General features: G+C 45.6%; 1 protein-coding gene across 1 annotated transcript in view; it reads left to right on the top strand.

Annotated features, from left to right (window-relative positions):
* The first annotated feature begins 1,146 nt into the window (after positions 1 to 1,146).
* Positions 1,147 to 15,862, top strand: part of PDZD2 (PDZ domain containing 2) — a 218,509-nt gene continuing 203,793 nt past the window's right edge. Inside the window, exon 1 of the mRNA XM_080933679.1 lies at positions 1,147 to 1,725. Coding sequence (XP_080789805.1) covers positions 1,250 to 1,725 — 476 coding nt within the window. The 5' untranslated portion in view covers positions 1,147 to 1,249. The remainder of the gene's footprint in view (positions 1,726 to 15,862) is intronic.

Below are 15,862 nucleotides of genomic sequence, written 5' to 3'. Positions count from 1 at the left end.
AATATTTCAAAATCTGACCTCAACTCAAATCAGAGATACTTTGGTCAGAAGCATCTCTTGTGGGGCTATTCAGTGAGTACTGTGTAGCTACCTACATTAAGTACCGTTCTCCCATGGCATCCAGTGAGGAGACAGAGACCAAGAACCATCAATTACAAGCATGAGCGCTGTCACCCCTCGAGGGCCCATCTTTCAAGGTTCTAAACCTTACTTTTCTAAGAAGGTTGAACCATCAGACTTTGTAGACATAGAGTCCTGGCACAACAGCCTGATCTATTTTTTGTCTGTTTTATATATATAGGTCTCCAATTAGATTCCCATCTCAAGCAAATAGCCTTGATAATTTAAATCAATTTTGAGTAGCCTGAAGCTGACAGGCCTAGCATTAAAATAAATGCTTTTGTTACGGAGGTAATTTATTTACATGGTGCTGGGAGCTGCCACCTCTCTGGGATCCCCTTTAATTCAAGTCATGCAGAGGTGACATATTTAGAAATGGATGAAAAGTGGTCCAGAACCTTCTTATCCTTCCATGGGGTCTTTTCATGCAGCCTCCTGGTTGGGTATGAGTTTGCTGCTTTATTGATGGGAGATGTGGAATCTCACTTCCCTGCTGATCAAGAAAATTTCCCGGAAAAGGGCAGTGTTCCAGAGGCTTCTGGTGTGCGATTGTGTGTGTGTGTGTGTGTGTGTGTGTGTGTGTGTGTGTGTGTGTGTGTGTGTCTTTTCAATCTGTATCTTCAACATAGAAGGAGCTATACTGGAGTCTGGCAGGGAGAAGGGAGGAATTTGGTTCCTAAACTATGCCTGTATCTGACTAGAATACATGGTCCTTTCTCACTGGGTGTTCTAACTCCAAGTCTTTGTTTTTCCTCTTCCTTTTCCAGGTGTGAATGCGCCCAAGCAAGATGCTTCCACTGCAGAAGAAACAGCCGATTTCCATGTCATTTGCATGAATGAACCCCCGCTGTGAAAGGAACCCAGAGAGGACTTGTGAGATACTTCCTCCCTTCCCTTGCTGAGCACTCCTGAGCCATTGTTCCAGAGTTTTTAATTGTGTCCCGTCCTTCTCTCGCCAAAGCAAACATCCCATGCTCACAGGAGGCATCCCTCAAGCTCATCTGCTGGCCTGAACACGAACATGGGCAAAGCTGGTGACCGGGAGCCTTCCCAAGGGACATGGGTCCCCACGGGGTCCAGTCTCCGGAAGCAGAACCTCTCATGATGCTGGTGTCTGTGAGTGAGCGCCATGCCCATCACCCAGGACAACGCCCTGCTGCTCCTGCCCCTCCTGTACGAGTGGCTGCAGAACAGCCTTCGGGAGGGTGGGGACGGCCCAGAGCAGCGACTCTGCCAGGCGGCCATCCAGAAGCTGCAGGAGTACATCCAACTGAACCTGGCTGTGGATGAGAGTGCCGTTCCAGCCGATCACAGTCCCCCAGAGATGGAGATCTGTACGGTGTACCTCACCAAGCAGCTGGGGGACACGGAGACCGTGGGGCTCAGTTTCGGCAACATCCCTGTTTTCGGGGACTACGGTGAGAAGCGTCGAGGGGGTAAGAAGAGGAAGACCCACCAGGGGCCGGTGCTGGACGTGGGCTGCATCTGGGTGACAGAGCTGAGGAAGAACAGCCCAGCGGGGAAGAGTGGAAAAGTTCGGCTCCGGGATGAGATTCTCTCCCTGAATGGACAGCTGATGGTCGGAGTGGATGTCAGTGGGGCCAGGTAAGAAAAGGGATGAATGCCCAGCGCGTGATTCGCCTGTCTCTATTGGGGCTATACCTTTAGAGGTATGGTTTCCTGGCAAGAAGCCGGTGACTTTTGTGTCCTACAGGAAAACACACTGAGTCCTAGGCTCCCAGAGTCTCTTAAGATCCCAGGAGTTTAAGGAGATGAGACTTGATTTTTCAAAGCTCCCTTTCTAGCAATAATCATGTATTAAGCAGCATCTACTGATGTGGACAATGGTTGGCCAGTAGCTCACTGAATACCTGGTTGGTATGTTCTATTATTTTTTTGGGTGTTGTTGTTATTCCATTCATTAAGAACACCTAGACTCAAAGCATCTTCCTTTCCTTGAAACTTGGGGTAAAAAGAAAACAAAGGCTATGTGAAACTATAATGTAAGAATGTCCCATTGCAGACTCTCATTCAGCCCAGCATCCCAAAAGCCTAAGGTGGTCTTGGGTGTCTTGCTCATCATTTCACATACAACAGGCATAGAACTCCCAGAGACTCTAAGCACAGACTCCCACCCTGATATACTTATATTGTCTAACCACCTCCCCACCCCACCCCAACCCCCAACCCCCACCCCCAACACTGCAGGAAGTTAAAACAGGTCAGTTGGGTTGTTTCCCTGGTGAATCAGGCTTTCCAGAAACACTATCAGTTCAGAGATAGGCCAGGTGGGCTGGTAGCACCGGGAACAGTTCTGTGGTTACATTGAAAAGATGAAGACTGAAAACAGCCATGGTGAAAGTCACAGGGTGGAGTCTAGGAGCAACCGCATGCCAGTTTTTAGCCGTCGCCTGGTATTAGCAGTGTGCATGGTATTCGGAGGTTCCTACATGTAGTATTTCCAGCAGGAAAGTTTATACATGGCATGGTGTTCAGGGTTTTTATGGGCTTGGTCATGTGGGCCTGACCTTAGTCTCTGGTCTTCTCTAGTAGTAGATTAATACCATGTGGCCATAAGCTCCCACATAAACCATATGATTAGTAAGCTATGTAGCATAGCTAAGCATCCCTAGCTACACAGAGGTGCTATCCTTGCACGGGATATTTCAAGGGCTGTTTCCTCCCAGGGCTGGTCAGAAGTCAGCCTTTCCTTTGGAATGTGTGTGGGTTGAACACTTCAGACCATCTGAGTTTATACTCTCCTATGCACCTGAAGTCCCAGGTACCCATTGCTTCATAACCTAGAAGTTAGCAGGAGAGGATAAGGAGACAAGCTTGATTTTTTTTCTTCAAGGCTCACTTCCTGGACCTTTTTGAATAATTAAAAGGCAGACCACTTACTAAGCAGCGTCTACCAGAATGGACATCTGCCCTCAGCTCCTCACTCAGTCCCTAATCACTTGTCTATCTAAGAAGCTTAAATGGGGAGAGTTCTACCATATTTACCTTGCCCAAGATTTCCCAAGTAATAGAAGACAGAACTGGGATTTGAACCCAGGTAGCTTCACAATGCTTCCCCCTTATCCCGGTGTTACATCTGGAGTTTTGTAGTCTGGTGTATAATTTCATGGATGGTTTATGGCTGCACAAAGCACCTCTTTAGTATAACTACAAACATCAGGGGAAACAGAACAAGCCAGCAAGACTTCTTTCTATGTAATGCAACAAGGAAACAGGCCTTCTTGTCTCGTTTTGTAAAAGGAACAACATAGATTAGACTGGTTTGCATTATTATAATAAAATACCTGAGATGGGCTACTTATAAATTTACTTAGCTCATAGTCGTGGAAGTTTAAGACCAGGAAGCCCTATAGGTTTAGACTCCTGTGAAGGCCTAATGGTGACTCAATCTCATTGGGCAAATATGGCCCTGACACACTCAAAGTGACTGGCCAAATGAAACAGGGAATGCCGTGCAGTAAAGCAAGCTGAGTATCAATCCTAGCTAGCAGCAGCCTCCAGTCTCCTTTGCCTCGAAATTGTATGTAAAAATAAATTTAAAGTTGGTACAATCTTAGACAAACGAGCATATTTGTCAACAGAAAAGCTGTAGAGACAGAGGTCTCATCTTCCCTTTACATATCAGACTCCAATTGACTTAAGTACTTCCCACTTGGGCCCCATCCTTTGGTCTTTAACACCTGCCAATATTACCACACTAAGGACCAGGCTTTCAACATACAAGCCCTTGGGAGACCACACCCAAGCCTTAGCCGAATTCCTTTGGCCAACTTAGGTGCTACTGCAGCTTGGAGAGTAGAGTTCTTGGTCTGGGTGTTTCTCGGAAATTGAGAAGGATTGTTTCCAGGATCCCCAGTGAATACTAAAGTCTAAGAATGTTCAAGTTCTTTACACAGACGATGTAACATTTGCCTCTATAATATGCATGGCCTTCTGTGTACTAGTATCTCTATTTACAATACCTAATACAATGTGAATAGCTGTTATCTGTGTTGTTATCTGAATTATTATGTGTTGCTTAAGAAATAGTAACAAGTGCTCAGCACAAAGGCGAAGTGTTTTTTTCTTAGTTCCTCAGTCCACAGTTCCTTTAGTCTACAGATGCAAAGCCTGAGAATTTGGAAAGCTGACTATTACTAGCATTTTTAAAGAGTTTTTGAGTGTTTTCAAGATGTTTTCCCACTCACTATTGACAATTTATACTTTGATATATGAAGATTTGTCCTAAGAAATATTGAGTAGGAACTGATGTTCTACTAAGACACACACATACTTCTTAATCATATCTAATATAAGAAACTCTTTGGGGCATCTGGTCTACCTCTCAACTTTGCTTCTGAATTTACAGTTGTTTTATGTGATGTTATAGATTGACTTATATCCCCTTCCCCAAATTAAAATTTTTAAAGCCTAACTTCCAGTGCCCCAAAATGCAAACTTGTTCAGAAGACAGACCATTGTATTTGTGGTTAAGATGAGGTCATATTGAAGTCCGGGTGGATAATGCAGTGTGATTGTTATTCTTATCAAAAGCTAATTTGGACACAGACACACAGGGAAAATGACATGTCAAGACAAGCTATGCTGTCACATGCCAAAGAACTGCCAGGAGAGAGGACTGGAGCAGGTTTATCCACTGCACCGGGGGAAACTGGCTCTGCTAACCTCTTGATCCTATCCCCCTACTCTCTAGAACTGGGAGAGGATAACTTTCTGTTTCTTAAGCCAGTCTGTTTGTGGTAGTTTGTTATAACACCCTTGAGGAGTGACACAGGCAGCACCTTGACCCTCAGCATCTTCTGTAAAGCCCTCTGATACCTTTAAAGGACTGTGTAGGTTTAGGAGGAAGTTGCTTCAAGAGTTGCCTGTGTTGAGTGTAGGAGGAACAGGTGCAAAATGTAGAAGATGAGGTCATGGGTGCTTATTTCAAAATGACAAGCATAGCCATGGTTTTGACAGCCCTCTTATATAGAACCACACATCCATGGAACCTAGGCCTAGGCCTAGAGAAGCCTCCTGAACAGTTGGTGCTCTTATGGTCCACAGTTTCCTTCTAGGTGCCCCAAAGAAGTTTCTGAGAGGAATGACAGCTTCCTTCTTCTTCTGTGAACTTTAGAGAATATTCTGGAAGAGTAAGGAATATCAGTCACATGTAATTGTGCGCGCGCACACACACACACACACACACACACACACGGCAGAAGCCTCTGTTTATAAAATCCTTGGCCACCATTCTGGAAAAGATGGGATTTTCCAAAATGTTCTGTTTACTTCTGTTTGGTGCAGGAAAAAGTGGGGAAGGTTTTTAGATTAGTTCCTACAAAGAATATTTTGTAGCTCTAGTCACCCCCTCTACTAGCTCTCTATAAGTAAACCAGACCTGTTCCCTGGAGACAGATATTCCAAATTGGTAACAAAATGTGGAATTAATTAAGATGGAGCCCACATACCCAAACAAAAACAAATGGACTTTTCTGAAAAGTAAAGGGGCCCACATTTCATTTTTAAAATGTTTTTTTTTCCCAGTATGTGGGCTTTGGAGATTTTTATAGGTTAATAAACATGAACATAGCACAGTACAGAGAACACAGGCCTTCTAGGGAGTAGCTCCGGCTTCCAAAGCCTGTGACTGTGGATGAGTTCCTTGGCACAGAGAGCTGACTCTGTTTTCCTAATAAGAGCTCCATGGTGGGTGAGAGAAGATGATTTATCTACGCGGTGACTATGTAGCTGCCACAAGGAAGATGCTCAGTCCAGAGGACCTTTTAGCACCTCACCCATTCAGCCTCAGGCAACCTGAACCCACAACACATGTCACAACAGGGAATAGGCCTTTGAGTTGGAAAGAAAGAACCTCAAACTCTGCCAGCTTCTCAGACACAAAAGGGACAATGGTGACATCACAGAGGTCCCATTCATCCACAGACAGTCCATAACCCTGGACCGATGGGCTGTTTCTTATACATACATACATATTTATGGGAAAGTTTAGTGTGTATTAAGTATAGTGAAAGTTTGGCCACCAGAAGTGATATTTAAATAGGACGATCATAACAAACATCTCTAAGTTATGTGACTGTGCTTTCTCTCTCAGAATATCTCACAGTCCTGTAGTTTTTTTGAGCTTCTTGACCACAAATAACTGAAGCCATGGATAAGTGGTGAGCTATTGTTCTCTGTACCTGCAATGGTCTGGGTGCTGGCCACTTAAATCAAAGAGACACTGTCACATGCAGGCCCAGGGTCTTAAGTGCCGCAGCCAGATAGTGCCTATGTGTTTCTGGAGTATGAAGAGTTTGTATAATCCCAGAGGAAAATCTCATTGGGCAAATATGGCCCTGAGATACACAAGGTGACCGTCCAGATGACACAGGGGCATGCCATGAAGTAAAGCGTAGCTGAGTATCAGCCCAGAAGCAGCCTCCAGTCCCCTCTGCCTCAAAATCATGTGTAAAAATAAATTTAGGGTTGGTACAATCTTAGACTCTGGTTACCCATGGCAACCTTGAGTTCTGTCTGGATTAAAGCAGATTTAGGCAGAGTGTCAAGAGGGTATGAGAAGGTGTTTACTTGGAGAAACGACTGCAGGTGATGATGTAGTAGGAGACAGAGAAAGGAAGATTCTCCAATTATAGCTTATAATATGGTCCCTGGGGTCTGTCTCTCTGCATGTGTGCCTAGAGGCACCTTGTGTTCCACGCAAGACTGTATATATATATATATATATATATATATATATATATAGTCAATATGACCCTCTCTATATATATATATAGTAAGAGAGGGTCATATTGATGACCTAGAGATATTAAAGAAAGGTTAAATTATACCTAGCATGCCCTTTAAGAAGCCAGAGAAGCATTTAACACACTTTAGAAAGATTCCCCTTGCAGAAAGTTAAAAGGAAAAAAAAAATCAGCATTCAAAATTCAATTATGTGGAAAATTGCCATGTGGAACAGCCCGTTCCCCTAAGGATGTGTGTAGGGTGGAAGAAGCAGCCCATGACCCACGCCAGTGCCCAGCTCCGATCTCTTCAGCCTGCTGCCTTCTTGCAGCTTAGCTTCTGGAATCTCTTCAAGCTCATTCAGATCCTACTTTCTGGTATCACAGACTCAGGGGCATTTTGTCCTGAGGTCATCTATCTTCCCAGAGATCAGGTTTATGCCCTTTGACGCAATAACTTTTTGTTCAGTCCCATAAATAATAACAAATGGCATTGGATAGTTTTCTATTGTCTATGGTTTGTGATAAAAACAAACAGAAAGTCATGTTTTTCTACATGCTTCATAAATGAGTGAGGAGTACATTAAGAACCTTCCATCTCTTGAGGGTGTAGCTTGTAGCAACTTCATGACGAGAATTATTGCTACGCTGGAAAGAAGCACTGAGTTTGCTTTCCTTTGGCTTCTGCGTGCTGCCAGGCCAAGGCAGTAGAGAATCTGAGAGCCATTGTCTGCCATCTTGTGGTTGAAATCAAGCACTGTGAGAGGAAGTGCTGGGAGTCCTCTGTCCCCTGAGCTGTGTGCTTCACAGCTGCACTATCAGATGATGGTCTCAGCTGAGCTCTCTGCTGAGTTGCTCCTCCTGAGCTATACTGAGTCACCAGAATGGGAATAGGACACTGTTCCCCAAACTTTCATTCCTGGCCCCCGGGTTCCCACAGAAGATGAGACAGTGAGTTGCATGACCCACCCTGCTGGGCTCTTCAAGATGAATAAAGAGAGGGTTCTTCAGTGTCTTTAACTCCAGCCCTAACTGTCCTGAAACGCACTCTGTAGACCAGGCTAGCCACACACTCAGCCTGTCTCTGCTCCTGAGTTCTGGGGATCAAAGATATGCGCCACTACTGCCTAGACCAGACATTTCTTTTAAGGCAAATCGAGTAGCTGTCTGCTACCATACTGACTAGCAGAGTGAGTTCTTGGAAAGAGCTGTCAGTATCTGTCCACCCTCATCAACAGACATTTGTTGAGTGACGTTTTTGTTCTGTGAGAGACCCATGCAGACCACAGACTCACTATGTAGCCGGGGCTGCCATCTAACTTCAGATTCTCTTGCTTCCACCCCTGTGTGCTGGAGTCGCAGGCATGTACTGCCACTCCTGTTTTATATGGTGCTGGGGACTGAACCCAGGGCTTCATGCCTGCTCCATCCCCAGCCCTGGATCCACTTGCTTTTAAGAAGAAAGAGATGACATGAAAGGGGAGACTTTCTATGACACAGCGCTCCATCCGGATGCCCATGATACACTGCTCCACGCAGACATCCGGGATGCAGCGCTCCGTCCACATGCCCATAATACACTGCTCCACGCAGACATCCGGGATGCAGCGCTCCGTCCACATGCCCATGATACACTGCTCCACGCAGACATCCGGGATGCAGCGCTCCGTCCACATGCCCATGATACACTGCTCCACGCAGACATCCGGGATGCAGCGCTCCATGCAGATGCCCATGATACACTGCTCCACGCAGACATCCGGGATGCAGCGCTCCATGCAGATGCCCATAATACACTGCTCCACGCAGACATCCGGGATGCAGCGCTCCATCCAGATGCCCATGATACACTGCTCCACGCAGATATCCGGGATGCAGCGCTCCATGCAGATGTGCTTCCCTGATACCTGACTTGGAGCTGAATGCCGGTGCAGCACTATACTCCCACCCAGGAAGGGGAACCCCAATGTCTCACTCAAGATACCCATGTTTAAACTGTTAGAAGTACCTCTAGGCATTGCTGTCACTAGGAAGCATAAGGAGAATGGCATCTGGTGTGATTAAAGTGTTACTGTTTTCATATCCTCCCTCGTGGGCATTTCCGAGCCTTTTGCAGAAGCGCTGACTTCTGTTTCACCTTTCATACTTGGGTATTAAACATGTTTGAGCATTTAGGTTCTTTCCTGTTTGGGTACTAAATGTCCCCACATGACTTACATTGTTTTTTCACTAGAAGGTCTTTAAAATCCAAGCTTTGGTACCCAGATTACCTCCGACCCTCTCTTAAGAGATTTCTGAAGGGCCACAAGACACCGCTCAATCTGGCTCTCACAGAAATAGAAAGCCAAGATTCACATCTTTCCCCATTCACTTTGGGTAGCTTCAAGGAGAGCCAAGTCTAAGGACCCAGATGTGTACAATTTAAACTAAAACCAGCCAGGCATGGTGGCACACACCCTTAACCCCAGAATTTGGGAGGCAGAAGCAGGTGGATCTTGGAGTTCAAGGACAGCCCGGTCTACAGAGTGTTCCAAGACAACTGGATAGCCTCAAAAAACAATTTGAGGTGATATCCCAGTGGTCGCTTACTTTCCTGGCATGTGTTAAGACCCTGGGTCCAAATCCCTACCACTATAAAACCAAATCAACAAAACAAAACATGTTTTATATAGCCAAATGGATTTCTCCATAGGAAGATCACATTCGATCACATGTCAATATGATCTTCCTCCAAAGATTTTGACTATGTGAGTTTGACTTATGTTACTTAAATACTTTAAAACACACGCACACACACACACACACACAAACACACACACACACACACACACACACACACACACACACACACGGGGCTGGAGAGATGGCTCAGCAGTTAAGAGCACTGACTGTTCTTCCACAGGTCCTGAGTTCAATTCCCAGCAACCACACTGTGGCTCACAACCATCTGTAATGGGATCCAGTGCCCTCTTCTGGTGTGTCTGAAAACACAACAGCAACAGTGTCCTACATAAATGACAATGCACAGACATAAAATAAATCTTAAAAAAAAACAAAAAACAAAAAAAACTACTGATGACTTTTTTGGTGGCTTGACACTGTTGAAAATATGGAGAGGTGGGGAGTGGGGATGTGGGGATGTGAGGGTCTCCAAGACTCAGATGTATAGACACGGCCTGCTGTAATGGTCTAATCCTCCATCTCCCCCAACAGGGGGATGATGATCTCTCCTTTACATCGTCTCCTGAAGTTAAACTTAGTTTTTCCCCTTCGAGGAGGAGGAAGAAGATGAAGGAAGCTGAACTATTTCCACAGCTAATGTCCTCTTTCCTGCAGCCCTTCCTCGGGCTGGTTGTGAGGTTAGACAGGCTGAAAGGGGCTGGGATTTATTAGAAAAGCCTGAGCCTTTGCCATCTCGGGTGTCTATTCACAAATGCCCTGAAAGAGGCAAGGACAGCTTCGAGGGAGGGAATGGGGAGCGGAGATCCTTAAAAACGCAGCCCATAGAGAACCAGTCTCTGTCAGACTTCAGGGTGAGTCACGGCAGTCCAGATACACGCTCCTGCAAAGTCCTGGCTTACACTCGAAGTCTGAGCAGAGATAGGAATGACTGAAGACAGACAGGATACCCTGAAGGAAAAAAGAACACACAAGCAAACACCCCAGTCCTTGTGACCTCCCTGGAAAGAATTCAGACAAGGCGCACAGGAAGAAGACAGAGTTTATTGTAGAGCAGAGCTTGCTCTCAAGGATAATGTAGCTCTCCTGAGCTACATTTCAAGCAGGCTTTATATTATTTATTAACTTATTTATGTTTGAGAAAGGGTCTGGCTATGCAGCCCCTGCTGGCCTTGAACCTATGATGTAGACAAGACTAACCTCGAAACTTCGGAGATCGACGTGCCTCCCAAATGCTGTGATTGAAAGCAAACACCACCACACCTAACCTATATTATTATTTAATGTTATCATACATACAAGATATTTTAAACTCATTCTTCTCCTCCCCCAGCTCCTTCTAGACTCCTGTCAGCAACTTTTCTGAGGGCCTTTGTGCTTCTCAGGCGGTCAACAGGCCCGTTTGGATTGTGTCTTGCAGAGGGAACAATAGCATACCGTTCTTTGTTCTTTATCAGAAGGCCCCCTGCTTTATGATAGTTGTGTAGGGTTCAGGACTCCGGGAGCCCCAGTAGATGGCTATCTATTAATGACCTCCTGGACATGCGGGTCAGAATGTTTCTCCTCCTTCCAGGACCACAGAGAGGATTCTGCTCCCAATTCTCCACAAGCCGTTCAAGGCCTGCTGTTCTAGTCCTTTGGTTTACAAGCTGTGGACTCTCAGGGAGGGGTACTGCCCCAAAATCCTCTGAAATGTATATAACTATCTGTCTAACAGAGAGGTTCGCCAAATAGATAAATAGGTAGGGAATTCATGATTTTTTAAAAAGACAGACTTCCCCATGTTGCCCTGTCTAGCCAGAAACACCCTGCAGAGATTAGGTTGAACTCACAAAAACCCACCTGCCTCTGCTTCCAAGTGCTAGAATTAAAGGCATGCATCACAATGCCCTACAAAGATTTGTTTTTAATCTGTGTTTATGTATCCATATGTCTAAATGCCAGGTGTGTGCAGGTACCAGAAAGGCCAGAAGAGGGCGTTGCCCATGGAGTTGGAGTTGCGAGTGTTTGTAAACTGCCTGGCATGGGTGCTCAGAACCAAACTTGGGTTCTCTGGAAGTGTGGCAACTGCCCTTAACCACTGAACCAACTCTCGGGGGAGCTTTTAATTCTTAGAAGTTCTTTTTCACTAAGAGTCCTGTTTGTTTATCTTAGAGTAGCTGTGGGTCAAAACCCCTTTGGGAGTGGCATACCAGATATTCTGCTTGTCAGATAGTTACACTACGGTTCGAAACAACAGGAAAGGATTCTACAGTAGGGACTCACCACAACATGGGGAACTGAACTAAATGGTAGCAGCATTAGGAAGGCCTCGCACCACTGTTTTAGGGCAACATATTGACAAGAGTTGTTAATTCAGTTCTAGAATTCCCAGTCCTCCCCAGGTCATGGATTTTTATTTATTTCAGCAGCAGCACTGAGACCAGAACAACCTCTGCCTCCTGACCCTGATCCTGCCCAGTTAATGCTCCTCTGCTGGGCTGATCTGTCTTTTTCTGCAGTGTATTCATTTCCAACTACCTTTCTCAGCACCGTTTGCACTGGAAAGATCTTCACGCTCACGGTGAGCTGCTGAGACCAACAAAAGGGTGGCGAGGGAGAAGCTTCCTGAATCCAAACGCTATTCTCTCATCGCTACGACCAGTCAGAGTCCCACTCTCACCATCTGTGGACGGTCTCTCCAAGAATTCTTGAAGAGGGCTGGAGAGATGGCTCAGCATCTAAGAGCTCTGGCTGTTCTTCCAGAAGACCCGGGTTCGATTCCCAGCACCCATAAGGTAGCTCACAACTGTCTGTAACTCCGGTTCAAGGGGATCTGATGCCCTCCATATGGCCCCTAATGAAGGCCCCTTCTTCATACCACTGTGCGTTTTAACCCTCTCCTCCTTATAAACCTGCTTGACTGCAGTGAGGTTTTCTTGACTCATTTACTTAAGCAGTCATCAACTGCTACGTGTGTTGCTAAATCTTTGTCGTTTCAACAAGTCTGTGATCCGTCTGTATTTGCATGTGGCTCGCTGTGTACATGTAAGTGTGTGTGCATGCACACATCTGTAACTTGGGAGTCGGGTGCAGGAAGAACCTGAGTTTGTGGCTAGATTGTATAGCAGGCTGTGCCTCAAAACAACAGCAAAAACATCTGTTAAATTTGTTACTCCTATTGCAGATCACCTCCCACAGGAAATGATGCTGATTGGTGCACCCACTTACAGAATGAAAAAGTGCTGGTTGGGTTTGGGTTGGGTTGGGTTTGGTTTGCCTCCAGCACAGGCATGCTTGTAACTTCTGACTGCACAAAGGACTCTGGGCCACCTCTGCGTTCACTGAACACATTCAAATCTGGTCCTCCTTATACAATACTCTTTCCTTCTTCTTTTCAGACAGTCTCACTATGTAGCTCTGGATGCCTTACTGCTCGATATGTAGACCAGGCTGGCCTTACAGTCAGTCATAGAGATCTATACGCCTGGGTTTGATACAAGGTTTCATACTGTATTTTAAGCTGGCTTGGAACTCGAGGCGTACCTCCTGCCTCAGCCTCCCAAGTACCGGAATGACAGGCATGGACCACAACACCCCCCTTCATCTCTGGGTGAGTGGGCAATGATGATTTAGGTGAACGTGTCCTTTTGGTTGCTGACTGATTTCAGTGCTATAACTTTGAGTTTCATCTGAAATGTTCTCCAGCCTCTTTGGACATATTCTTTGGAATGAACATGCTGAGTCTAAGGATATTTTCAGTAATTTCCATGAATTGTTTACTCATTTATTCTGCTACAGATAATGTATGATTGATAGTACGTGCCACAACCATGTTTAGGTTGGGCACCCTGGCTATACATGAATGTTTACTTAGTAGACATATGGCTTGTTTTATGGAGAGAGGAGTGTCGTGTGGTGTGCAAGTATATGGTGTGTATATGGTGTGTGTTTGTTTGTGTGTGTATATTTGTGTGGTGTATGTATTTGTGGTGTGTATTTGTGTGTATGTATGGTTTGCAGGTGTGTGGTGTGTATATGTGTGTATGTGTAGGGGTGTGTGTGTGTGTGTGTGTGTGTGTGTGTGTGTGTGTTTGAGATGGAGTTTTACTTTGTAGCCTAGGCTGTGCTTGACTTCACTAACCTCCTGCCTAAACCACCAGAGTGCTGGGATTACAGACATGCACTATGGCACCGGACTTGTGGCTATAACTGTAGCTTTGGATGCTTTAAGATCATGTTTTGATTATTTGTTTGTCTAACAAGTCACCTAACTACCTACTGTCCTTGTCCCCCCAAATGAGGGCCCTGAACACCGGATAGGCATTTAGAAGTTACTGCTTCTAATCCTTTTATCCTAGATGGTTAATTTTCCCCCCATTTAAAAAAAAGATTTATTTATTTATTACATATGAGCACACTGTAGCTATTTTCAGACGCACCAGAAGAGGGCATCATTACAGATCTCATTACTGATGGTTGTGAGCCACCATGTGATTTCTGGGAATTGAACTCAGGACCTCTGGAAGAACAGTCAGTGTTCTCAGCCTCTGAACCATCTCTCTAGTTTTCCCCCAATCTTTTGAGAGTGAATGTCACTGCTGTCTTGAAGTCTTAAGCGTTATTATGAATGAGAGTTGTGGGTTTTGCTTGCTTGGCTTCTTATTTTGCTAGGAGGGAGACCCAGAGCCATGTGCATTGCAGACAAGCCTTCTACCGCTGACCAACTTCCTCCCATCCTCAGTTTGCTTCTTTTCTGACAATCTTTTTCTGCTTTACACCTCACACTGATGCCATCTTCCCGAAGACCTGACACCCTCCTGCCCATTTGCAAGACTGTATTTTTAAAATGCATCTCTGTGATTTTAAACTTTAATTTAACTAGTGTTTCTTTGAACGTGGGGTAACAAAATAAAAACCTCACTTACCAATAATCTTTAGACCTGAGTGAACTTGTGAGATCTGGTTTATTGTGGCTGCGTATGTCTGCCCACATTCCCTGTGTCTACTGCTGTTCTGGTCGAGCAACTCTGTATCACTCGCTGACTGGTCCTTCTACCACCTGACTGTGGAAATTTCTCATGATACCTTTTGAAATGTTTACCTTCCACACTCTGCAAGTTCAGCTCCCAAGTGATAATGTTGAGTTCTCTAAGGCCATCTTAGGGGATGCTGTCTTTTCCACCGAGCTCCATCCTTCTAGGGCCAGTTCAAGCTCCCACAGAGATCTTTCTCTCCTCACTCCTGTAAACAACATCGTGAATTTAATCAGGAGGGAGGAAACAGTGTACTGGCTGGTTTTGTGTCAACATGACACAAGCTGGAGTTATCACAGAGAGAGGAGCCTCAGTTGAGGAAATGCCTCCATGAGATCCAGCTGTAAGGCATTTTCTCAACTAGTGATCAAGGGGGGAGGGCCCAACCCATTGTGGGTGGTGCCATCCCAGGGCTGGTAGACCTGGGTTCTATAAGAAAGCAAGCTGAGCAAGCCAGGGGAAGCAAGCCAGTAACATCCCTCCATGGCCTCTGCATCAGCTCCTGCTTCCTGACCTGCTTGAGTTCCAGTCCTGACTTCTTTTGGTGATGAACAGCAATGTAGAAGTATAAGCTGAATAAACCCTTTCCTCCCCAACTTGCTTCTTGGTCATGATGTTTTGTGCAGGAATAGAAACACTGAAAAAGACAGACAGGTTTCTAAAACATCCAGAGATTTCACCCGCGCACCATGTTTGTGTTCTCATACCCGCTGAGACTGTATCTGAGCTCAATGTCTTGATTAGGTCGTAGTTCCTAGCATAGGCAGGTGACTTTAAGAAAGTGAAATGGTCAGGGTGGGTGTCACCAGATCATCCGGAACATGCTTAAAGCAGTTTAGCCAGAAGCAGAAGGAATGTTCCCATCTGGCCTGAAGGAAATCGGATACCCAAGCAAATAGTCAAGAATGGGACTTTAGTCCTACATGTGTGATTAACTGGACTCTGCCAGCCGCCAGGGCCCTTGCAGAGCCTGAGCTGTAGATGAGAGAGGCAAGCTGCAGCCAGCCTCCCGTGCCGGCCTTAGGCTGTGCTGAGCGGAGCTTGGCTACCTGTGACTCGATTTCTCCCCTAAGAACCTCTCCATAGTGAGGGCCGGAGAGATGGCTCCACAGTTAAGAACACGGTCTCCTCTCCCAGAGAACCCGAGTTCCGTTCCTAACACTTACATGGAGGCTCACAACCATCTATAACTCCAGTCCCAGGGATCCAGAGCCCTCTTCTGGCCTCTGAAGCTACAAAGCATGCATGCAGACAAAGCGCCCATGTACCATCAAACAAACAAAACCTATTGAACACATGAAT

This window comes from Micromys minutus, assembly GCF_963924665.1.
Source record: "Micromys minutus genome assembly, chromosome: 20".
NCBI lineage: Eukaryota > Metazoa > Chordata > Mammalia > Rodentia > Muridae > Micromys > Micromys minutus.
This window is presented reverse-complemented; position numbering and strand designations above follow the sequence as displayed.